This window comes from Carlito syrichta, unplaced genomic scaffold, assembly GCF_000164805.1.
Source record: "Carlito syrichta isolate Samal-C Ts95f unplaced genomic scaffold, Tarsius_syrichta-2.0.1 Scaffold307337, whole genome shotgun sequence".
NCBI lineage: Eukaryota > Metazoa > Chordata > Mammalia > Primates > Tarsiidae > Carlito > Carlito syrichta.
This window is the reverse complement of record NW_007251433.1, coordinates 429,196-453,912: the sequence shown is the minus strand read 5'-3', so window position 1 is coordinate 453,912 and position 24,717 is coordinate 429,196. Positions and strand designations below refer to the sequence as shown.

The 24,717-nt window shown below is 42.3% G+C and overlaps 1 protein-coding gene across 1 annotated transcript in view; it reads right to left on the bottom strand.

Annotated features, from left to right (window-relative positions):
- Positions 1-273: 273 nt before the first annotated feature.
- TMEM132B (transmembrane protein 132B) overlaps positions 274-24,717 on the bottom strand; it is a 34,368-nt gene continuing 9,924 nt past the window's right edge. Inside the window, exons 2-5 of the mRNA XM_021715732.1 lie at positions 18,109-18,314; positions 11,369-11,639; positions 9,650-9,841; positions 274-8,726 (exon numbers count right to left, since the gene is read on the bottom strand). Coding sequence (XP_021571407.1) covers positions 7,578-8,726; positions 9,650-9,841; positions 11,369-11,639; positions 18,109-18,314 — 1,818 coding nt within the window. The 3' untranslated portion in view covers positions 274-7,577. The remainder of the gene's footprint in view (positions 8,727-9,649; positions 9,842-11,368; positions 11,640-18,108; positions 18,315-24,717) is intronic.

Sequence of the window (24,717 nt, the reverse complement as noted above, 5' to 3'; positions counted from 1 at the left end):
GACTGGCAAGACTTGGGTTCCCCATGACGTTTTGCTAGAGTGTTTTCTCGGGGCTCAAGAGCAAGCCTAATTCTCTTGGAATCTTGCCCTCACACTTAAGTCATTCTTTTCTCTAATTCTCAAGGTCAAAGGCCGTAATTGTCTTCAATACCCTGAAGACATAGCTGCCTCTACTCTGGACCGAAGGACTTCTTAGTAACTTCCTCTGAACCCCTATTTGAAGAAAAGATCATTTCCTGGAACCTACCAATTAATTGTTTCACTATAACAAGGAATCATCCAACATGTTTTATTTCTTCGTTTTCAAAATGTTTGGAAGTGCCTTTACAGAGACATTAAATATACCGTGGAACATATACAACAGATCATACTGAAACCATGGGTAATATCATGAGATAGATACATTATACAAAAAAAGTATATAGAAGCACAATGTTAAAACAGCATGCTCTGTTTATAATATCTGGTGTTTACCAGGGAATGAGAATCCAATCCAGAAAAGTGGAAAGTAAGGGATAACACCTTTCCCAAAGGCCAGACAAAACTTGTTCCCACTGTTTACTGCCTTGAAATCACCCAAAAATACACACATGGATGGACTGTGTGGGTTTGGCCACTTGCTATGTTCTGCAGCCAAGATCGGACCCACACACTTAAGAAGAGTCTGAGGCTGGGGACTGACGGCTGGGACACAAATTGAAGTTTTGACACAACAGCATGCTCTTTAGACATATATTATAGATAAGCAGTATTGTAAAAATGATTTGCCATGGGAAGAGACACACGACCTCCCTCCAAGAGCACGGGTCAGCCGCATAATACTCACTATGTGGATGTGACTGTCATTCACAGTGTTTTTCCCTGGATTTGATCTTTTTTTATTACTTAATTCTCCATTCTCAGTTTTTACCTCTCAGCTTTTGCGTTTGCTCGGACCCTCAATGATGTATGAGGAATGCCTAGAACATCACCTGAAAGGTTGGGCAGTAGGTTTGTTCTCGGAATCCACATTGAATTTTAAATGAGTGTCCTTGCTAAAAGCTCAATATAAGCCTCGCTATGGAGGATAACTACAGAGGGTCCCTTGGTGATCTGGTTCTTCCATCAGCCAGTCCTGGCACCTCTGTGCATGAGAACTGGTGACTGTGGGACAATTCACTGCACCAGAGCAACTGAGATGGCAGTGGGTCCAATGCACATTTACAGATGTCCCCAGTGGAAACTGACACCAACCAGGATAATGAAATAAGAGTGCTGAGTACACGGGCAGATAAGTGCTTCTCAATGCCAGATGTGTGCTCCTTGTCAGTCTGCAATGTTTATGGGAGTAGAAAATGCTAATACTGTGCAGAAATATACATAGATAAAATGGAGGCCCTAAAGTGATTGTGACAGGAAAGGCACACTCTCTAAGGAAGCATCTCTAAGTGAAGTAACTATACCATACGGTCAGTATCTACACTGGCATTTTGTGTTATTTCATTCAGAGAGTCAGATTCCTACAAAGGAGGTAACAATAAAGTAGCAGATTATTTCAGCCCCAGCCTTATGTGAAAAACAGAAAGTTTTCACTTGCTCTTTTGACCAAAGGAAGTAAAGAAAGATACGTCAGGTCAAAAGCGATTTAAGTCATCCCAAAGATGGGTCCAAAAAATCGGCATCACATAGATCCCAAATTTCAAAGCAGCATCCATCTCTCTGTAAAGTGCTTTATTCCAGTGAGCAATGTGGATGTATAAAGAGGACATCTGTCCTCTGTTCTTGCAGCATCTAAAGAGATTCCAGTTCTTAACATAAAACTACAATGTTTCATCTGAGCAGCTGACCAAGAGCGGCAATTAAACCCAAATAAATGTTAAAGGCATCGCATGGAACATAAAGATTGCCCAGTATCATGAGTTGATGATATTATTGCTTTCTTGGACGGGGAAGATGATTTCCCTAATGGACTTGAATTGTTATCTCCCATCTGGAAAGTGAGAGTCCTATTCGTCTTGAATCATAGAATAGTCTATAAACGTGGTAACCCAGATTAGAAGGTTTCTGCACTTTTTTTGTATTTTTAAAATGATTTAAGAGCAAACAACATAAAAACTCCATAACCTATATCAATCATATAAAACCATAAAGAAACTAATAGGCAATTAATAAGGATTTTAATACCCAAAAAAATGGAATACAGTGTTTGCATTTTGCACTCACACAAAAAATCTAAATCCAAAGGTTCATTCTCTTACAAATCTCATTTCAAGCTTTTTTTCCTTCCTCTTTTGAAACAGATTTTACTAAACTGTATACATGCATGCCGAGATCTAGGGAGAACCGGCTGTGTTTTATGGCTCAGTCCTTCTATGTTTTAAAGAAAAACAAGGGGAAGCTGTCAGTGGAAAATCATTACCCAAAGTGTTCAGGAATAATTCTGATGGGAGTGGGTTTGTACACCTGGGAGAGTATTTTTGGATTTTTTGCTGCCAACAAGTTAAAGGCAGAAAAGTCTGCTAATCTGCAGGCTCAATATCAGAGCCAAACATTATGCTTACATCCAGTTACCTAAAAGATGTCTGTAGGGCCTAGAGAAAGACCAGGCTTGGAATGGGGCATTTATTATAACACGTTTAAGATATTGCCAAAGAGGTATCCCCATTCATCCTAAAAGCACTTGCCAAAACACCAGAAATAACTGACACTTTCAAGAAATGCACCCACCCCAACAGAGAGCCTGTGGGGACCTGGCAAATGCACTCCCTTTTCAGCAGAAATGTCTACCTCAGGCTTCAAAGCAGAATCTCAATTGTCTTGTGTTTTTCTTGTCTTTGGAGCTCTTGCCTGCCTGGGAACCTCAGCTCCCCAGCCCCCTGACTCCATACGAAGTCCCTGCCCCAATAAATACACATAACCAAGTCATCGGTAAGACCAAAAGGGAGGTAGAAGTCAAAGGCTCTCAAACACCCGCTGTATCATGCATTTCAGCACTGATTTTCAAAATGATTTGACTCTGGACAGGGACATGAGAAATACAAGTCCTTTTTCTGAACATCTGGAAAGAAGTTTTCCCCAGTCTGCTAGGAGAACAAATGAGAAGTTTTTTTTAAAAGTAAGCATTTTGCTTGCAACTTCTAAGACTTTTTTGATGTCCTTTTATTACTGCATCAAGGGTTTTAAAATCTCTGGCGGAAAAGCAAAATATATCTGCAAATAGAACCAATCATACAGATGCTGTAGGGAACATGTGGGTCAAATAATGAAACAAATGAAGAACGTTTAAATGTTTATTTTCATGTTAAAAATGATGAGTTATCCTGTAGTTAGAATATATTTTTATGCAGAAAAATGAAATCACTTTATTTCTGAAATATTTCCAGAAAAAAAGAAAAGAAAAAATCCAAAAGCAATGAAGAATAAGATCAAAATGTTCTGGCAGATTCCATCAACAATCCCAACAGGAGCCATGTCCTTTTCTGGCCAGAATTCCTAATTCAGTGCATTTCATGATGTCAGGTTCCAATGTTTTTCTTACCATCAGTATAGATATTTTTGAGTGGTATGTCTGTACATTTAAAAGCTACAGTTCTGCATGCTTTTGTTTCAAAATGTATTTATTCCAACACACCTCTCAGTGTTCATTATATTGCCTATATTACATACAAAAATATGTTATCCACATGTTAGCATAACTTTTCCGCCATCCATACTGTCCCTTTACATGAAGAATGATATGCATGACATTCCACATATATAATTTTAATGGAGGAGAAGGTTGCTGAGTCGATACACCATCTATTGTGTCATTGACAGAGAATGGAATAGAGAACTGAGACCATTTTTTAGATGATCCAAGTAGAAAACACATTAGTGCCAATGACATGTAGGATTCTGATGAAGCCATATTCTGTGACACTTGCTGCCAGACTGAATAGTCTTCTGGTAAACAGAACTTTTACTGTGGCCTTGGCATTCAACAGGAAGACCACTTTCTAAGAGTGAAACAAGAATGCTGACCAAAATGCACAAAGGCAAGCTCTCCAAAACTAAAAAATTAGCAAGTTACAAATTACTTAGTCTACAGATGTGAAAACAGGACAAAAATCAATTTTCCCCCTGCATAAATGTTTATAAATAGAAACTTTCTGTCTAGGTAGTAGGAAATATTACAGTCTGAATTTACCCTGGGCAGCGAGCAATATAAAACAACTAGGAAGTCAATGATTCATTTCCTTGGAACATACGGAGTATTCTGAAGTTTGCTAAATGTTGCTCCTCTGGGATAAACTTCTATTGTCTTTTCTTCTTGCTTTCTCTGACATGCAACACACCTGTGCATTGAGGCTCTCGTTCGTCAGTGTGGCAGCTGCTTCTCGACTCTTGTGCTCTGGCTTCTAAAGCAGCACATCTGGACCCTGGAGACAGTGGTTGCACATCTTCAACTGTTCCAGATCCTGGGGCCACTGGCTCACCTCTGAACTTCCCTTCGTGTGACCATGGAGTTCACAGCCTGGTATTTTCTCAAGAAGCTAGCTGGTGTCTTCCTTGGGTGAGTCTAAGCATTCCATTCCCAGGGGAAAGGAAGGGACTTTATAAATGTTATTTGGCTCAACAAACATTTATCAAGACTAATAATTTGGGTATCTCAGTCATAAAATCCTGGAAAATCCAGGCAAATGCACAGCCCCCAGGAAATTAGATTTCAATGTTTAATAGTTTATATCTTTACCCCCATTTTAGTTAGATATTTTGGGGGTTATTGCCTAATATATTGTCTAGTTGGAAAACAAGGTGATATAACCCATGGTATATAATCTGCAGGAAATATTTCAACACAATTCTGTTATGCTGAAGAGCGTCCATGCCAAAGCTGAGAACAATTGACAGTTGCTGTCAGTTCTTATTAAATAGTTTATTGTCTGGCTCGTCAGAATTCTCACACACACACACACACACACACACACACACACACACACACACACACACACGTATATGTACGTATATGTGTTTATATACATCTGAATGTAGGTTATGGTGAGAGGGAACCTCTCCCCATGACTTTCCATTAGATTTTTATTTCGAACTGTTTTTTTAACACGTATGGACAAAGGTGACTTTACAGAGGCTTTATGCCTCTAGGTGACTCTAAATTATCACAAGAGGTATCTTCAGGACCATAACCAGTTTCCAGAACTGCTGAGAAACCACTGGCACATCTGAATGCTCCCCAGTTTGCTTCCTGCACCCATCAAGCACTCTCATGATAAGGAACACTCTAATTTGTACATTACTTAATAACACTCCCTATAATGAGGTTACTTTCCTTTTCTCCCTCCCAAACTACACCCGACCTGAAGTCTCACTTCATCAGTAGGAAGAACCCTGCTGTGTATAAGAGACAGATGTATAAGAGATAGATTTTCTCCCTATTTCAGTGGAGGCTCTTCACTTTCAGAGATGAATTCCCATTATTCCTAGAATGCAAAAGATCCAAAAACAGAGAATTGAAAATATCTCATAGAAGGAGCAGGACTCACCTGGACAACTATGTGTCAATCAGCATATGAACTTTCTTCAGTCCTGCAAGGTTGGTCCCAGGCTACCTTCCCTCCAAACCCTGTGAGGAGCCTGTGGCTAGCTGAAGGGCTCTTCCCAGAAAGTGTCTGCCATCTTGCAAACTCCTTTTGCAGCTAACGCCTGGCCCTCCTGGTTTCATCGTTGGGTCAAAAGGAAAGATGTTTGGAATTTCACCTGCTTTGGTTCCTAAGCCCCATTTTAAACACTTACAGAACCAGCTGAACATTGGCCTCTGAGGCCAGGCCCACATCACCTCCAAATTCAGCACTTCTCACAAACACACTGCAGTCCTGTGAATAAGGGATACAAGAAGAATGTTTTGGCTGCCACTTCATGGCTAGAGGAGGCTAGGTTGTCATGTTCTCATCCATGGAGATCTATGACAAGAGAACAACTGAACACCTCTTTTGGCTAGCTCAGTTATCAGCCATTTGGAGTCAGGGGACTGCTTCCAGTGACCTCCTGCAGATCCTTCCTACTTTTGGCCAACTTTAAAATTCTATTTCTAAGAAATAGAAATGGCTCAGTAAAGCTCATAATGAAGCATACTAGTCTAGTGTCTGCTTCTCCCACAATACCATCTCAAATGAAAATATCACATTTGCTAATCTGAGATTCTTGCCTTGCTTAAGACCATTCGTAATGCTATTAAAATAACATTTTTAATTTAAAACTATGTATGAATTATTTCTTTTTTCCTCTTGCCATTGTGGTTTTTCAAGAGCTTTTTTTTCATAACAGCTGCTTCTTGCGTTCCGGAACAGTCATTTATTTGCGTGGTTTCAGGAAGAAAGCCATTGCTTTTCTCCACCAATCCATGGCCAATGCCACCCTGTGAACGTTCTATCTCTGCCAGAGTCATGATTGAGAATTTTTCTTTTTGGGTCATTGTATGGATGGATTTCTAAATATTGCTAACTTGAAACATCATTCTACTTACTTTTTAAAAATTGTTCTGTAAAAAGGAAAGTTTAATCTGCAGCTATGTCCTAGGCAATTTCTTTTTGTGTGGATCAATTCTACTTTTAGATTTCAATTTGGATCATAAACCGCGCTGACCACAAAGCACTTCTATAAATACAGCTATGTTGGGGTCTCTTTGCCCCCAGAAACACACACCCAGAGTTCCCCATGAATTTTCAACAAGCAGAGAATAAAAATAAATGTTTGTGATTCACAACTTTTCTCCAAAATTTGAAACTTCATGTAGAAAACTGTAAAGAGATGGCCCTCCCTCACAGTATATTAAGATTTTAAGTAAAACCCTTTGTCCCAGTCTTATACAAGAAAGTTCAACAATAAAAGGAAAAACAAAGTGAGAACAAGCTTCCTAGATACTGACCCTCAACAATGAAGTGTGGAGAATTGGAAAAACCTGACATCCTGCATGGAGACCTAGGAAATAACATGGCATGGCAAATCCCAGTGAATACAACTCATATGTAAATCAAACAGAGCCCAAAGAAAAGACTGAAATTTCTTCTCTTCGTATTTCAAAAAGAATTCCAGAGGTCAAAGGAACAGGTGCAGGTGCAAATGTATATAAAAATAATGAGCAGCGCTCGTAACAAATAAGGATAGCTACATTCAGTCATCTTTCATGTATGTCTGAACTCAGGCCAAGGGCAATAAGTGTCCACTGTGCTTTAAAAGGTCTAGGAATAGAAAAAATCAACACCCAAATCTTTTCTGATTCCACATGGCCATTTGTCACGAGATGACTAACAATGTCTGTGGGGTCAGTATTTATATTTGCACTGAGCTAGTACCAGGCAGTTAATAAAACTGTTTCCTTAGAATTTCTCCAGTCCCTACATGTAGCTGTTTTGGAGGCTATTCCCGGCTTAAAACTCAGCTGCTATAGCTTGCCAGACCTCTGACACCTGCTTAGAAAGGGTTCCCACCAGACCTCCACAAATCAAACTTTGTTAAATCATCCCCTATTGCTGATCAAACTCACTGCTCCACCCATTCAAAAACAGAAGGCATAAAGGTGAATACAAACATAAGAAAGGAGTTTACATCTGGTCTTGCAGTCTTTCCATATAGTCTCTAAAGTCCTGGGAGTCCCCCAGCCCCATATCTTGGCAGACCCACTTGATGTTATCATCGCTGTCAAACAGGATGGAGTTGGTGTATGGGCCGCCGTCCTCTGGGAGAATGGTAGTGTAGGAAGTAAACTTGACCCGCTTCCTCTTTGGGCCAGAAGAACCGATAGGTTCATTTTTCATTTCCTTCTCATAGACATAGTCAGAAGGTCTGAGTAGTTGACTATGAAAAGTCTTCTGGGAACTGCCATTCAGAAGGAAGTTCCTCTCCTCGAACTGCAACCCCCTGTCTATCATGGTTGTGCACTCCTCTGATGGGAGTGTAATGTCCACAGGGTTCTCCAAAAGTTCCACTTCATTCCCAAGCCAGACCCAGTCGTGGGAATGGGGGATGTTGCCTTGCTCACTCACCGCAAACCTTTTGTGTCTGTATTTCCAAGCAAACGCCACACAGTTGATTAAGAAGACCAGAATGGCCAGACAGAAGACACAGAGCAGGGCGTACATGCCAATCTCCAGGTCCGTCAACCCCCTCGAGGTCATTGTAAGGTCACTGGGATTATTAGGCTCCGGTAACTTCCCTTGAGTGGGGAAGCTTGTGAAGGTGTCTGGACCACCACTTTTGAGTAACTTCTTATTCTTTCCTTCCATGGGAGCCAGTGGGGTGGTGCTTTTGTTGGTACCTTCCTCTTGGCCAACAGCTGCACCATGTTGAACCCATTCCTGAACTGCTCTCTCCTGGTTTCCTTCACGCTCTATGGAATTACTGAGGTGGTCTTTAAATTCCCGATTTATGCCCTCAATATCATTGGTGCCTCCTTGGTGCTCATTGATACTTGGTTCAAATTTGACCTTGACATTTCCTTTACCCACAGCAAGAACACTCTTCCGCTTGGTCTTCTGACATGGTTCACTAATCATCATTTCTAACTTCATCAAGGGCCCTTGTCCTTCACCCTCTGCAACCACAACCGGCCATTTGGACTCAGGGTTTGCCTGGACAGACACCACCATTTCATCCAATGATGAGACAGAAACTGAATAATCCTTGGGCTCGTAAATGTCTAAAGGTGTCACCGAACCATCACTGAACAAAATCCAAGAACTTACTATTGCTTCCTAAGGAAAATGAAACCAAAGCATTATTACATTATAATCAGGTTCCTTGAAATTTGCAAACATAAATATATGATTTTCTACATAATTTTTAAATGTAAAGAAAAGAAAGAACTTTTATGTCTTATAATCTTGAGCAGTTCCTGTCATGCCTTGAATTGGCATCAATAATGTGCTATACTCCAAGGGTGTGAAGAACAAATAATATACTTTAATAAATGAATTAAAGTATAAATTAATTTACTGCATGCATACCATAGAATTTGACTTTGACCTTTCTAAAAACATTTTGAAAGATCAGACAATTTATCTGAATCAATTTCAGGTGCAACTAATCAGGCTCCTGCTCAAGATAGTATCACCGTGAATGCTCTTCATCAGGAAGCCAATGCTGATGAGGCAAAACACACACTGGCTGGAAGTCCTTGGGAAGGTGCAGGCTGACGCTGGCTGGCGCAAACAGCACAGGGCCCCTGGTGTCTTCAGAAATGAGTTGTAGAAGTTTAAAGATGCGGGAGAGTTTTAGAGTTGGCAATAATTGCTGTAAATGGTAGCAATTTAGTGCCCATTAGCCATAGTTAAGTAGCTGAAATGGAATTTCCAAGTACTGAAAGCCACCTACTTGGGCAAAAGTGAAAACATGTGATCCTTTGTTCATGGTCTAGCTGTGGGCTGTGCATGGCACAGGTAAACCCACTGGAAATCAAATGGCACATGGGTCAGTGTATAAAAGTATACAAGAGGAAACGTGTCTAAGCAACTGAATACTTTTCTCAGGGACAGGACAGCCTGGAATAGAAGCAAGAAGGAGCTTCACAAATCCCCAGTACGAGCCCCGAGAGCTTTGCTGCTCTCCTGTGCAGGATATGATAACCGAGAGGGAAGTTTCTCCACTGACCAGGGATGCAGGGCCTCTGGGATCTCACCTGCTGTGGGGACTGAAGCACGTCCTGGGCCGCTGCTGTGGAGACAATGACCCTTCTGTCTGCTCGGTGAGGCTTCAGGGAAAGAGACACGCCAGCCACGAGCTGCACACCTAGCTCTGCAATGGTGACTCGGTCATCCAGGACGATCACTGTCTTCTCAGCCAAGATAGAGTCAGAGAGAGGGGAGAGGACCTGAAAAGTAGGTGGAGAAGCTTGTGTTTGCTCCACATAAGCACTGTACACTCCCTAAGTGACGTTTCTACGAAAGTGTTCTCCCAGTCCTCTGCTCATGAATGCACTTATGGGAACTGTTTAAATAAGTGTTATACCGTTGTTCAATCATGCTTGACAATTGAAGGAGTTTTATAAAGATCATCTTGGTCCATTTTCTTTCCTTTGATTCATACTAGGTCAATATAGTGGTATCTTTTCTGAGAAAAGACTGAATTAACTTAGAGGCAATAACTAAAAACAGTCCATCCAGATACTGAATGCTCCAAGAGTAACATTTTCCCAACACCTAGTATTTAGGCTTTGAAAATGGCAGAACAGTGGTAAAACACTTTAAGGAAATAGTGCTTAGCCATCCTCTCCTCCTCATATTCCTTCTGGTGAGTCAGTAGATGTTCATTATGGGACAATACTGACCTTTGGGCCATTGGGCCATCATTGCATAAACCATAAACAGTGGGAAGGGAAATCTTAATGTCCCAAGGAGTCACTATCCTTCCTATTCAACATCTGGTATACAGCCAGGGGTGTCTTAAGTCCTGGAGAGGAATATGTGGCAGGCAGAATTTCTAGAAAGCTCCCCCAAAGATTTCCTGCCCTAATCTCTGACTCCTGTGGACATGAGAAAGCAATCTCTTGACTAGGTTATGTTACATGGCACAGTTGGCCTTAAGACAGGGAGAAGATTGTTTTGAATGGGCTTGGATGCCAATTCTTTCCCCAAACCCCCCAGTCATGAGCCCAGCCCAGCCAGGACCTTGATTCCAGCCTCGTGGCACCCTGAGAATAGAACCCAGATGAGCCCACCTGGATTCCTGACCCCCAGAAACATGAGCTAACAAATGGATGTTTTTCAAACTGCTAAGTGTGTAGTAATTTGTTATACAAAAATAGAAAACACTTGCAGAATGCAACATGTTTAATCCAGTTTTATCAAAAGTTAGCTTTGGCTCCACTGAAATATGACTTAATTAACTATCAGCAGAAACATTTTAAATTTGTATAAATAAAATATACTGCATCATTTCTGCATAATTATCCTGCCAAAACTGACTAGAGAACAGTTTTACAATAACTTTGAAAAAATAGAGAAAATTTAACTATGAATCTTTTACAATTTTTTAAATCTATTGTATACAGTATAATATAGCTAAATGGTTAGGCTCCAATGTTGGGAGGAAAAAACCTGTGGGTGATATACGAAAAAGAGGACATCATTGGGAAAGGTCACATACACTACGCGTTTCATTTAACTTTCTCTGGTAAAAGAGATCAAATATTTTTCTCAACTGTAAAATGTAAAAATTAAGCTGAGTTTGAGTTTTTTAAACTGGTGAGTATTGCTTCTCATGATTCTCTTACACACTCAAACACAATCCATGCACACTGACACATGCTCATATGCATGTTTGTGTGCACACGCATGCACCTGGACACTCATCCACACAGACCAGCATTAGGTGAAGGGGCAGGGTGGGCGGCCTGTACCTGCACGGTGGTGATTCCTGGCTCCCGACCAGCCAGGGTCCTGCCATCCTGTAACTGAGCGACTTTGGGCTCCTCCACCTTCAGGAACTCAGTCACGAGGTCAGTGATGTCAAACTGCCAGTCGGGACCCAGCATGTAGGTCAGCTGCCCTAAGTCGGGCGACTCAGCCACAAACTGGGTGAGGACGCGCACCGTGGCATGCTGGTACTGTAGAGAGCAGCCTCGTCCCTTCTTCTCCTCATCATCCTCGTCCTCACTCTCTCGGGTGGGCCTGGAGCACAAGGAACCAAGACAGAATAAACATCCCCCTCGTTAAGAAGTTCTAGATCCCTTGTTTTTCGGATTCTACGTGACCGTACAGAAGAAAATGAAATGCCTTTTCTTCTGCCAGACCTGTTCAGTTGTTAGCCGTTCCCTGTTCATTCATTCATTCAACTAGCATGTTTTGGTGACCCTGTGTGCGAACGGATGATTTATACTTGCAACATGGACTGCAAGGGCAGCTTCTGGCTTCCTAACCCAGAGTTATAGAAGACTCAGGCCCCAGAGAGGCAGAGGTTGAGGCTCTGGCTTCGGTGTTCTAAAAATGGGTCATTTTAGAACCATTCCCCTTACAGGGCTGATGCAGAACCTTAGGTCTGTGGCGTGAATGTGAGATCTTCGTCAAGAGAGCTGTATGGATTCCTGTTTCTACTCCTCCTGTTAGGCCTCCAGCCAGATTATCTGCCCTGTCTCAGGCTCAGCTACCTACCCTTGGAAATGACATAGGAATGACTGCCCCTCTTTTCCGTTACAGTTGCAGATGAAGAACGAGGTGTGAGATGTGTTACACAAAGACGGACAGAAACCATCGGCTTAGAATAATTCCAATACCCACCATCCTCAGCAGCTGAGACCCTCTGGTCTCTGAAGAAGTAGTTCCTGAGTTTATGGTCCTGAAAGTTGCCAGAGAACTCTCTCCTCCCACTTCCTGCCCTGGTCTACAGTCACTGCTCTCTGAGCGAAGCTGCTCATGTTATCACAGAAACACCTGAAATGCCTCTCCTGTCGCTCCCTCCTGGCTTCTCCTTTCCTTCCTGAGGGCTTCAGCTCTTCCTCTCACCCTGGCACCTGCTCTCCTCTGACCCCCACCGCTCCACAATCCAGCCTGAGAAAGTCTCTCTGGCTCTATAATTCAACCTTCCCCTCTAGAAGAACCTGCCCTGTATCCTTGGATTAGAACTTGCTTTGGTGGCTGCTGACCAGTGGGCCCTCGGTGAACTCTCAGTGGCAGGGATGGTGTCGGGGAGAAGGAGCCATGACTCACATGTGCTGACACACTGTGTGCTTCATTCCACGTGTTGTATGGCTGGACGAGCAATGACACTCATCAACCACACAGACACACAAGTTCACTCTTATCATCTTTGCAGAACCCAAAGAGTGAGGTTGTCCCTTATTTCCCTGATCTGCCCAACGAGGAAATCCAGCATGGAGAGGAGGGCATCCTCAGCCAGGGCCACACAACAGCTGGTCACTTGCAGAGGTGGGTTCCATGCCCAGGCTGGCCCTCCGTGTCCTCTCCCCCCGCTCCGTTTTTTTTTTTTTTTTGAGTTGGAGTCTCACTCTGGTGCCCAGCCTGGAGTGCAGTTGCACGCTCCCGGCCACCACAGCCTCGCCCTGCTGGGTTCCGACGATCCTTCCGCCTCAGCCTTCCAAGTAGCCGGAACTACAGGCGCACACTACCACTTTGGCTAATTTTTGATTTATTGTAGCGACAAGGTCTCGCCAAGTTGCCCGGGCAGGTCTCGAACCCGCGGGCTCAGGCAATCCACTCGCCTCGGCCTCCCAAAGCGCTGGGATTACAGGCTGAGCCACTGAGTCTGGCCTCCTCTCCCTTTCTAGAGCTAGGTCCATTCATCTCAGCAGAGCATATAAAACATATTCCTATTTTTGCATGAAGGAACCAAAGCTTGGAGGGTGTCTAACGTGCAGCCTAGACAATTGCTAATTAGCAGATGTGGACCCAGCTCCACATGATTTCAGAAGCCCGCTTTCTTTTTACAACATGCCCTTCTGCCTTTCTGAGAGGTCTGAGAACCATCTCTGAAGTGACAGGGAGGATGTTCACCAGCACAATAGCAATTCAGGGTTTCCCACAGCCAGGGGTGAATATCTCTGTGGGTAAGAGAGATGATGTTAAGTGGAAAGAGAGAGAACCTCGCTTTCAATTTTAAAAAACCATTGAATGACATATTAAAAAGTTATTCTCATTTTATTTTTCAGTCCTTCTAAATATATCTCAGGGAATGTCTCTCTGCTCAGGGTGAGGATGTCTCTAAAACTTCTCTGACACCTGTTACTTTCTGTTCCTTGAAGTATCTACTCAGAATGTAATACACTGTTTTATTTTCTTTGTATTAATTTTGTATCATAAATTTATTTTATGATAAATGATACTAGTTGTCCATTTGGGCTAGTGATATTAAGTTTCCTTTAAATAAATAGGTAAAACTCAAAGAACACTATCAAGTACATGTTTCATGAAAAAGTGGCCATATTATAAAAATGGTCAGTGAATCCATGGAATTTAAAAAATGCTATATTAATGAAACAAAACAATCCTGTTATTTTAAGTCAGATTTCATTCTATTCATTTTTCAAACTTTTAATTTTAAAATAGTTACAAATTCACTGCAAGTTTAATAAAAAATAAAAAACCATAATGGGCGATTCATATCCTCTTTACCTAGCTCCCAGAGTTAACATCCTCCTAACTACAGGACAATATCTAAACTAGGAAATTGGCATTGGATATTCTTATTTCACCAGTCTTACAAGCACTTATTTGCATGCATCTATGTATGTATGCAATTTAACATACACACATAATGTATTAGAGCCTAATGATGTCAGAGTTTTACCACTTTGGATGTAAATACCTTAGTTCCATGTAGGTCCCTTTACCTTCTCACTTTTAAGAATTTTGTTTTAAATATTTTTTTCTATCTACATGCCCTAAGTACCACATCAAATGATGTTATAAGTTTTGCTTCAGCCACCAAACATATTTTAAGAAATGGATGCAGAGAAGCATCTATCCTATTTAACACTGGTTTGACCCATTCTGTCATTCTTTCTTTTCTGAAGTTCCATCTTTTTCTCTAACCATTTTCTCTTTGTTTAGAGAGGTTCCGTTAGCCATTCTTTTAAGTTAGGTCTCCTGAAAACAAATTCTCTGTTTTTCTTCATTTAAGACTGTCTTTATTCCCCCCTTCATTACCGAAGAATACTTTTGCCATTAATATAATTCAAAACTGATGGTTCTTCTCTTTCAGCAGTTGCAAAATTTTGTGCCAAGTCCTCTGGCCTCTATGATTTCAGGTGAGAAATTCATTGCCATCCAAATGGGTATCATTTCTCTCTAGATATTTTTAAGAGTTTTTCTTTGTCTTTATTTTTCAGAAGTTTAATTATGTTGTGTCTTGACATGGATTTTGGGGGGTTTATCAAGTCTGTGGTTACCTAAGCTTTTTAACTCTCTAAATTTATATATTTTGCCAAATATGAGAGGATTTCAGTCATTATTTCTCCAAATAATGCCCTCCTGTCTCCCTCCTTCTCAGATTCTAGTCACAGGATTTGAAGATTTTGTTACTCCCCCAAGAGGCCCTAATGTTCTGCTCTTAGTTCCTACTTTCTGTGCTATTCAAGTTGAGTAAATTCTATTGTTCATTCTGAAGTTCACTGATTTCATACTCTGCCATTTCTACTGTACTCGGTTGTACTATTGAGTCTACTAAGTGGTTTTTCCCAGCAATAAATTATTCGGTTCTATTATTTATATGGGGTTCTTTCTTATGAATTGTATTTTCTTGCTGAGACTTTCTAGTCTTTTATTGGTTTCAAGGCTACTTGTAATTTTCTTATTAAAAATTTTTTAAAATTTAATTTGTATGACTGCTTTAAAACCCTTGTCAGATAATTCTAACATTTGATTTATCTGGGCATTGGCAACAGTTGATTGCCTTTTCTCATTTTATTCCTAGTATGTGGTTTTCAATTGTATTCTGGACATTCTGTACATTATAATAGGAAACCCTGGATCTCAATGAAATCTACCTAGTTAAATTTGTTGTGTTTTGGTGCACAGGTCCTGGCCCACTTTTGTGTACTTTGGTTCCGATGTCAATTTGGGTCTAGCACCTGTCAGTGCTATTCTGATCCAGATTTTCCCTGGTACTGTCAGAACTCCCACTTGAACCCTGCTGGTTTGGTCTCCAGGAGCAGATGCACATCCCTGGACTGGGTAGAGGGCAGGAGATACCAGACAGGCAGGGCAGGACCATTTCCCTGGACTACCCTTCAAGTTTCAGCTAAGAGTTTTGGAGACTCACCCTCAGTGAGTCAAGCACATTTTTCTGACAGTGAATCTCTTAATTACTCCATCATTTGCCATCTGGATATGCTGAAAATTTCAACATCAGGTCCTTGCTCCGTTTTGTTTAAGAGCTCTCCCCAATGTATCTCTCCTCTTACATTTTACTATAAGCAGCAAGAAGAATCCAAGGTGCATGTTCAACAGTTTGCCTGGAAATCTCCTCAGTTGAATGTCCATTGGCTTCTGAGGTAGCTGCAGGAAATGTTGCTGTGCATTCTGTCACCACCTGAGAGAAGTCTACCTTCCTCACCTCCCTCGGGCAATGTTTTTAAAGTTCAGATGTCTGCTAACCATTTGTTCACAACAATGTAGGCTTCACATAAGGTGATTCAGGATTTTTCTGCAATGCTCCTCATGCATTCTGTGCGACGCATTCTGCAACACATTTTTTTTTTTTTTTTTTGAGTCAGAGTCTCACTCTGTCACTCCAGGATGAAGTGTAGTGGCATGCTCATGGCCACCGCAGTCTCAACCTGCTGGGCTCAGGCAATCCTTCCGCCTCAGCCTTCCAAGTTGCTGGAACTAAAGATGCACACCGTCATGCCCGGCTAATTTTTTTATTTATTGTAGAGATGAGGTCTTGCCAAGTTGCCCAGGCTGGTCTTGAACCCCTCGGCTCAGGCAATCCTCTCACTTTGGTCTCCAAAGTGCTGGGATTACAGGTTTGAGCCACCAGACCCAGCTCTGTGCAAAATTTTTAACATCCATGTGTCTACAAATAGTCTCTTCAAGGCACTCAAGGCTTTTCCATTATGTTCTTCAAAACACTTCCAGCCTCCACTGTCTGATTCCAAAAGCCTGCTCACATTGAGAGATGTGTTATGTCTACAGTGCACCACTGGGTCACAATATCTACATTAGTTTTTTATTGCTACACACAAATTACCACAAACTTCATGGTTTAAAATAGCACCCACAAAAACACACTCACAGTTCTGCAGGTCAGTAGTCCAGGCAGGACTCACAAGGCTAAAATCAAGGTGCCAACCAGTCTGGGCTCTTCTCAGGAAGTTCCAGGGAAGACTCCACTTCTAAGATCAGCCCAGCTGCTGGCAGAATTCAGCCCTTACGGTTGTAGGATTGAGGCCCCCTCTTCTGGCTGGCTGTCATGCAGAGGTCGCTCTTGGCTCCTATAGACCACCCACCTTCCTTTGCAGGTGGTTCAATTCATCTTCAGTGTCAGCAACACCCCATCAGGTTGTTCTCATCTCAAATCTCCCCAAATTCAACTTCTGTTACTAGCTGGAGAGACCTCTCTGCTTTCAAAGGGCATATCTGATGGGTCTTAATCACCTTATGGATAATTTCCATATCTTAAGGTCCACTGGTTTGGGATTACAGTTATATCTGTAAGACCCCCCTCCCAGCACTATCAGATTAGTGCTTGAATAAGTGAAAAAAGAAATCCTGGGGGTAGGAGTCATCTTTACAACTGTCTACTACAGTATGCATTCTTTCACTGAATTCCTCGAACAACTCTTCAGTCACATTATCATCCCTAATTTATAGATAAGGAAACATAGAAATAGATAGGTTAGGTCACATGTCTAGTGTCACATAGCCACAGTGGTAAAGCAAGGGTTCAAACTCAAGTAGCCTCATTACTGTGCTCCACAGATGATGGCTGATGCTTACACACAGGGAAACTGAGAGTAAAAAGATAGGCCGGGTGCAGCGGCTCACACGTAGGACTTTGGGAGGCCGAGATGAGAAGATCGCTTGAGTCCAGGAGTTCAAGACCAGCCTAGGCAACATAACAAGACTTTGTCTTCCAGGAAAAAAAAAAAAAGAATCAAAAAAATAATTAGCCAGGCATTCTGGCACATGCCTGTAGTTCCAGCTACTTGGGAGGTTGAGATGGAAGGATCATCTGAGTCCAGGAAGTCGAGGCCATGGTGAGCCAAGATCAAGCCACGACTCTCTAGCCCAGATGACAGAGTGAGATCCCAACTCGAAAAAAAAAAAAAGATAAGGATGAGCAATAGTGAAATAGGGAATGGAAAACAGCTATATCCTAAACGCCAGGTCTTGTGCTAGGTGTTATTATGTACTAAATCTTTTTACGGAATCCTAGCCACTACTCCGGGGTTGTTACTATTATTATTATCATCACTTTATCACTATTATTATGAGTATTATCTTCATTATAATTTCCACATGTCAAAGTGCTAGTAAGTACCCAAGTCAGATCCATTTGAACCCCAAGCCTAGACCATTGCTACCCACTGTGGATGTTGCTTCCCTGGGGCTTGGGCATCTGAGGGCCAATTAGCCTCCCACAAACAGCATCAGATGAACAGTCCTCTCTCCAAGTTCTTACCTCCTGTTGGTGGCCACCGGGATCCTCCAGCCCTTAATCTGGCTCAGCTCTGTGTCTGAGATCTCAATCTGCAGGGGGAGTCTGGGAACCCAGACAGTGACCTCGAACTGGGAGGTGAAGTGCTGGTGGGTGAAGTTCACAATTGTGTCCACCTTGCTCTTCATTTCCTTCCCATTCACAAAAACAGAATCACAGGTGTTGGAAACCTATGAGGAAGAGGAAGAAATGAGGAGAAAAAGCACCAGCATTTGTGGTCCAGACTCGACCACATAGACAGCACAGCACTGATTCATTAGATACCAAAATGCCCAGATGAACAGTACTTTGGAAAAGGTAATCTGTAGGCAACAATTAGTGACAAATACTGACAAATTGACTCCAAGAAAACTATTTTGTATTACAAAATACTGACAAGTAAGCTCACTAACATAATTTAATGGCATTATATAACCTCTGTTGCCTTTTGCATGTGTGTGTTTTCTTTATCTTATTTTTTTATGAACTCAAATCACCTCTAATCAAAATCCAAGTGAGTCATACTTCACTCTTTCACCGTATGTGAAGATGCATAAAAGGTTTTTATGCTACTACAAAAACCACCTGACCCAATCTATAAAGAAGATCTTCTGAAAAATCAAGAAAGTCTTGCACTAGATTAAAATCCTGGTCGGCAAAGTACTTGTGAAATGCATTCAAAACACAGATATAATTATTTTTGTCCCATTAAACCAGAATTGTGTTGAATGAAGGTAGGAAAGTAGCATATCATCATGGTCTTTTGACTCAGCACTTGAGGGTACCCTCTCTAATGTTCTTGGTTTAGCAGGTTAAGTGTTAGATAATCTAAATTCCCGTTTCGCTTCACGTCTTCAGGATCAACATATAAATTGTTGCTGACTTCCTCTTCTGGACCATCATTTATGTGTCAAGGTGGAGAGAAGAAGGAGGAGTTATGAATCACTTCATTTGCATAAGACACAAGGTAACAAGTAGTGTGTGACCTTCCTGTTCACACTGCCTGGGGCAGCCTAAGGCTTAGACTGTTGGCAGGGCTCCCCTCTCAACCAGTGCTGTCACCACATCACCAATCTTGTAAGTCACAAACTGGGACTTATTCTTGATGCTTCTCTTCCTCACCTGAATTTGTACCTACAACTCAAGTTTCCATTCAAGCCCCAGACACACATGCCCAGCTGCCGCATGACATTGTCAGCTGAACGGCTCAAGTACAAGTCAGAGTGCCAACATCTGAACTCAAAGAGTAAACCTCCAAGTGGTTTGAGATGAACTCTCATCACCCCCCGCAACAGAACTAATATGAGTGTTCTCCCATGAAAAGCACAAGACAAGTTTTCCACTACCCAACAGCTCTGTAGTTCACTACATGTTGAAATCAAGGAAGAACAGTATGAAAATAGCTAATAGGAGACTTATTTTGCATTCCCCAGTCACAGAGACGGATCCTTGTCACTTCCACTTCACAATGGCAATAATGTCTCTAGGAATGGTTAAAGTATAATTAACCTCTGCCACTAACTGGGAGATTAGCTGAAATCATAGTGTCTTTGGCTTGGGAATTCTGGTCCACAAAGCAATGACCAGAGATTGCTGGAGAGTTGCATGAGTCTGTCTAAATTCATTTTTGGAGACAATTTCCTAATATGTCAGAACTTAGAGTTCAAAGTCCTTTTCCCTCCAGGCTCTACTGTTCTGAGCAGCCAATCTGCCCTAAGATGGTGGTGGGGAGAGGTAGCTAATTTATCTCTCATCCCCAAAACTCCAGTGAAAGCTGAAAATGGCATTTCTTTAACTTAAAAAAAAAATCCAATTCTCCTACTCCTCTCTTTGCTTTACTTTTAAAAGGAGAGAGAAGAAAAATAATGAACCAAGCAAATTCGCTATTTTTTAGGACATGTTGGAAGGACTTAAATCTGCATCATTATGCCCAGGATTATAAAGAGAACAATCAGAACAAGATCTCAATTTAGAGGAGAAAGTAAAATGCAGGATCATTTTCTTTAATTTTAAATTCTATGATGCTGACACAATGCCAAGTCTGCCTGCCATCCATCAAGGCACTTAGAAAGGGCGTGGAGACCCCATTAAGAGAAATCCCTGCCTTCCCACAGGCACTGCACTGGAAGAAATGGAAGGTTCAGTAAGACCCTCAGTTTCCCCTGGACTCTGCACCTGCTCTGCCTGTGACATGCACACCACCTCTAGAGAATGAGGTTTCTGATTACTCAGAAGCCTGTGGTGGAGGCAGGAGGGAATTCCACTCTCGGTTCTCCCTGATTCAAGTGGTCATCACCTACTGGGGAATGTTTCTGATTCTACCTTCCATGCTGCAAACCTCAATCCTGGCAAATAAACCATTACCATAATTTGCCTTTTGTGTGTGTATATGTGTTTTCTTTATCTTACCTTTTTTATGAATCCTTTTTATGAAATCCTCCTGCAATTGCAGAAAATTTTGGTACTTCCTCGTTTATCGCTACCCACCCACCCTCAATACCACTTCATACCACTCTGAATCATGTTTCACTGGAAGACTGTCAGTTTTGGAAAATGCGAGGCCCTTTCTGTGTGTTAGAAATGAAATGATATGTAGTGACTTTCTGCATCCTTTCAGAACTTACACAGAATTAAACCTGTCCCATCTTTCAGGAATTGATGTATAGTCCATATGGAAAAAAATAACAAGGAGGTCCAGCAATTCTGTATTTCTCCTGAAACATGCAGACCCCTAAAAAAAAACTACGTGTCCCCTGTTTTCAGCTTATTTTATTCTTTTTAGAGACAGGGTCTCACTCTGTTGCCTAGGCTGGAGTGCAGTGTTGCGATCGTAGTTCACTGCAGCCTTGACCTCCCAGGCTCAAGAGAGCCTCCTGCCTTAGCCTCCCGAGCAGCTGGGACTACAGATATGGGCCCCCATACTCCATTAATTTTTTTTCTCCCCTTTGGTAGAGACAGGATTTTGCTTTGTTGCCTAGATTGGTCTCCAACTCCTAGCCTCAAGTGATCTTCCTGCCTTGGCCCAGCACTTGGCCCAAGTGCTGAGATTATAAGGAGTGAGCCACCACACCCTGCCCAATTCCCCATTTTAAAGTAATTTGAGTACAACAATTTAAATAAGTCTAACTATATTGCGTCCTCAGATCTGAAGTGTGTGTCAATATACAGAAGATCTATTGGATATACGGAAACTACAGTCCCTCACTCCATGGTCTCAGCAGTCACAGTTGACCTTCATTTTATTTGTGGAGTCTGCATTTGTGAATTCACCTACTCCCTAGAAGTTATTTGTAGCCCCCATATCAATACACGGAGCGCCTTTGTGGTCATCTGTGGAAACGCAAAGGTGGTGAAAACATTTAATCACCTGCCACACGTGCATGTCCCCGCTGAGGTCACACAAGGCCTCGCTCAGCTTTCTTGCCTCAACTCTGGTATGGAGAGAGATCCTTGACACCTCCACTTCACAGTGCTAATTGTGTGAATATGTCAGAATTGTTTCCTCTGGATCCCACTTATCCCTGTGCCCTACCAGGAGTAATGTGGGTCTGGGTAAGCAGGGAGGGGCGCTGACTTTAACATGTTAATGGCATTAAGAAAAATGTCAGAGCATGGATAGGGGCAGTACAGTGCAGTGCCGGAAGTTTTGACTCTGGGGCCAGGTAGACAGGGTTCAAATCCTTACTCTGGCACTTGTTAGTGGGGCAGCCTCAGTCAAGTCACTTAACCTTTTGGAACTTGGATTTCTCTTTTGTAAAATAAAGAAAATAAAATCTAACAAGATGAGATGTTTTTAGGATTTCAGATGATAGATTATAATAAGAGAGAGAGAGAGAGAGAGAGAGAGAGAGAGAGTGTGTGTGTGTGTGTGTGTGTGTGTGTGTGTGTGTGTGTGTCTCCTAGAAGCAATGGTTCAGTATTTGCCAGTTCAGGGTTCACAGCAACTTTACACTCACCTTAAACTATGAAAATTGACTGCAGAAGGTAACTCATATTTGCACAGGGCCTCACTGGGGCAACGCTCTTTCTTGCTTCTCAGTGCATTAAACTCCACAATAACTCATGAAGCAGGTGTCATGATTCACCCTTTACCAGTGCTGAATCCAACGTAGAGAAAGGGCCTGCCACCTGCCCAGGTGCTGCGTGTGACACTGCAAGACAGCACCTGACTGCCGGCCGGGCGCCTTCCTCTGCTGCTCCCCTCCGTCCTCTCCAGAAATTTCCTATCGATGCCACATACAATCCAATGCCCTAGCCGAAGCTTAGCAGGCTCTGGCAACCTGGCCATGCCTCCGCCCTTGGCCATCTGGAGAGCCCCTTTTTGCCTCTATACTAGAGTAATATCATTGCAAAAGTGCAATTTGACAGTAAAAATATTAACCTCTAAAGGCAACTTTCCCAAGATGACATTTACAAGCCATCTCACACAGGCTCACAGGTTAACATGACACACATTGTCTGTTTTCAATCTCCATGTTCGTGTTCTCAGCATTTCTCATATTAGGATTGACAGCATTTGGTTTTCAACGTTGCTCTTGGAGCTCAGAGAGCCCTGAAGGTATCATTTAGCTGAATGATGGAACTCTGACTCTGCAGCCCCTACATGGGGTCTCATCTCTCCCCTGAGCTCAACCCATCCCAAGGCCACTCCGCCATCATCCCAGGACTGTGACCTAGCATCCTTCTGCTCTGAGGCATCCATAACTGGTTTCCCACTGCCCGTTCAACTACACGCCAATACACACATTTTCCTCTTTTCTAATACTGCTAAGGTTTTCTTCCGAAAAGCCACCGCCCTCCAACCACCACCAGCCTCACTAGCTCCGTTAAAACTCCACCCTCCTTGCCTGTGATTGGTTTTGGGAGGCATGTGACACACCCCTGGCCAATGAGGTGTGAGAAGTCCAAAAGCATGTGACACAACTCTGGCCAATAAGGTGTGAGAAGTCCAAGGGCACATGACACAATTCTGGCCAATGACATGTGAGAAGTAGTAGGGGGATTCTGGGAAAGGACTCCATCACCGAAAGAAAGAGCAAGAAGTGGCGCCACGTCCCCATCAGATGTTGTCCCCCCAGAAATGACAATAATAAACGCTGCAGGATCCAAGGGACCTGAGGGAGCTGGCGAGGGCCCGGCTGACACAGCGAACCAGGCCAGCAGAAAGACGGAAGGAACCCCGGCTCTAATGACCTGGAACGACCGACTTTGAGCAGTCCTCTCAAGTGACTGTCTTTATTGTTGTGAAAGCTATTTTTGTCTCCTTTTTTTTTTTTTTTTAACATTCCCTGGGTCATTTTGGGTCATTTCTCAATTAAACTTGACATTCCCACCCCCCCCAACTCAGATCATTCTCCATCTGCATTGTGATATTTTTCTCTCTCTACTTTGCTGTGTGTGCTACCATGTACACTATATTTACAATATTGCATATCACTTACATTATAATACACTTCTCATACTGCTTTTTCATATGATTTATACTGTATTAATGCACTAGATTTCTCTGTTATGCCATGTAATTTACTTCACATTAATTATCACCCTCAACATGCTCCTGGTTGTTTCTTATCTCTGTTTTCCACCCGGAGGTAGTCTGCTTGAGACCTTGAACCTGTCTCCCGCTGTGTCTCCTGCTGTGTCTCTGCTCCTAGCACAGGGTGGGGCACATAGAAGGTGTTCAGTGAGGAGAATTTGACTATGTCACAGCTGTGTCTTCTGGGACCCATTCATCCCCCCCACCCAAGAAGTAGTGTGTGTCTGGGTAAGGGAGTGGAGGTGGCTTAGAGAATGTTATCATGTTAATAGCAGTAAGAAAAATGAAGGTTATTTTATATGCATAAGAGGAAACAGGTCAGGAGAGGAAACAAAGACCAGAAAGAAGACAGATGAAAAAGCAAAGGAAGTATGAGATCACAAAGCTGATTAAATGCGAGGCCTTGGATTTCTAGTGATCAATTTGGTCTTTTGACTAGAAATAGAGATCCCTGTGTTTGAGGTCACAGAATGAGGACGTGTGTTGGGGGAGGGGAGTGTTGGGATATGGTAGGAAGAAGTGGCAAGGTAAAGATCAGAGTCAGAGTCCCATCATTCAGCTAAATGATACCTTCAGGGCTCTCTGAGCCCCAAGAGGAACGTTGAAAACCAAATGCTGTCAATCCTAATATGAGAAATGCTGAGAACACGAACATGGAGATTGAAAACAGACAATGTGTGTCATGTTAATCTGTGAGCCTGTGTGAGATGGCTTGTAAATGTCATCTTGGGAAAGTTGCCTTTAGAGGTTAATATTTTTACTGTCAAATTACACTTTTGCAATGACATTACTCTAGAGTAAAAGAGGCCAAAAGGGGCTCTCCAGATGTGAATATGTTTCCTTTGGGAATACTGTAAGACATATAATTTGCTCCATTTTCTATTTAGAAATAGAAAATGAAGCAAAGAGTTTAGAAAAGAAGCAAGAATTTAGTCTGGGCATCATCCACCATCCACACTTGACACACCATTGGCCCACCTGTCTTCCTTAATGGAAGGAAAGACAGTGCATTAGAAGACTTTTCTCAGGACCTCGCTCCTAACCTGAGAAACATGATG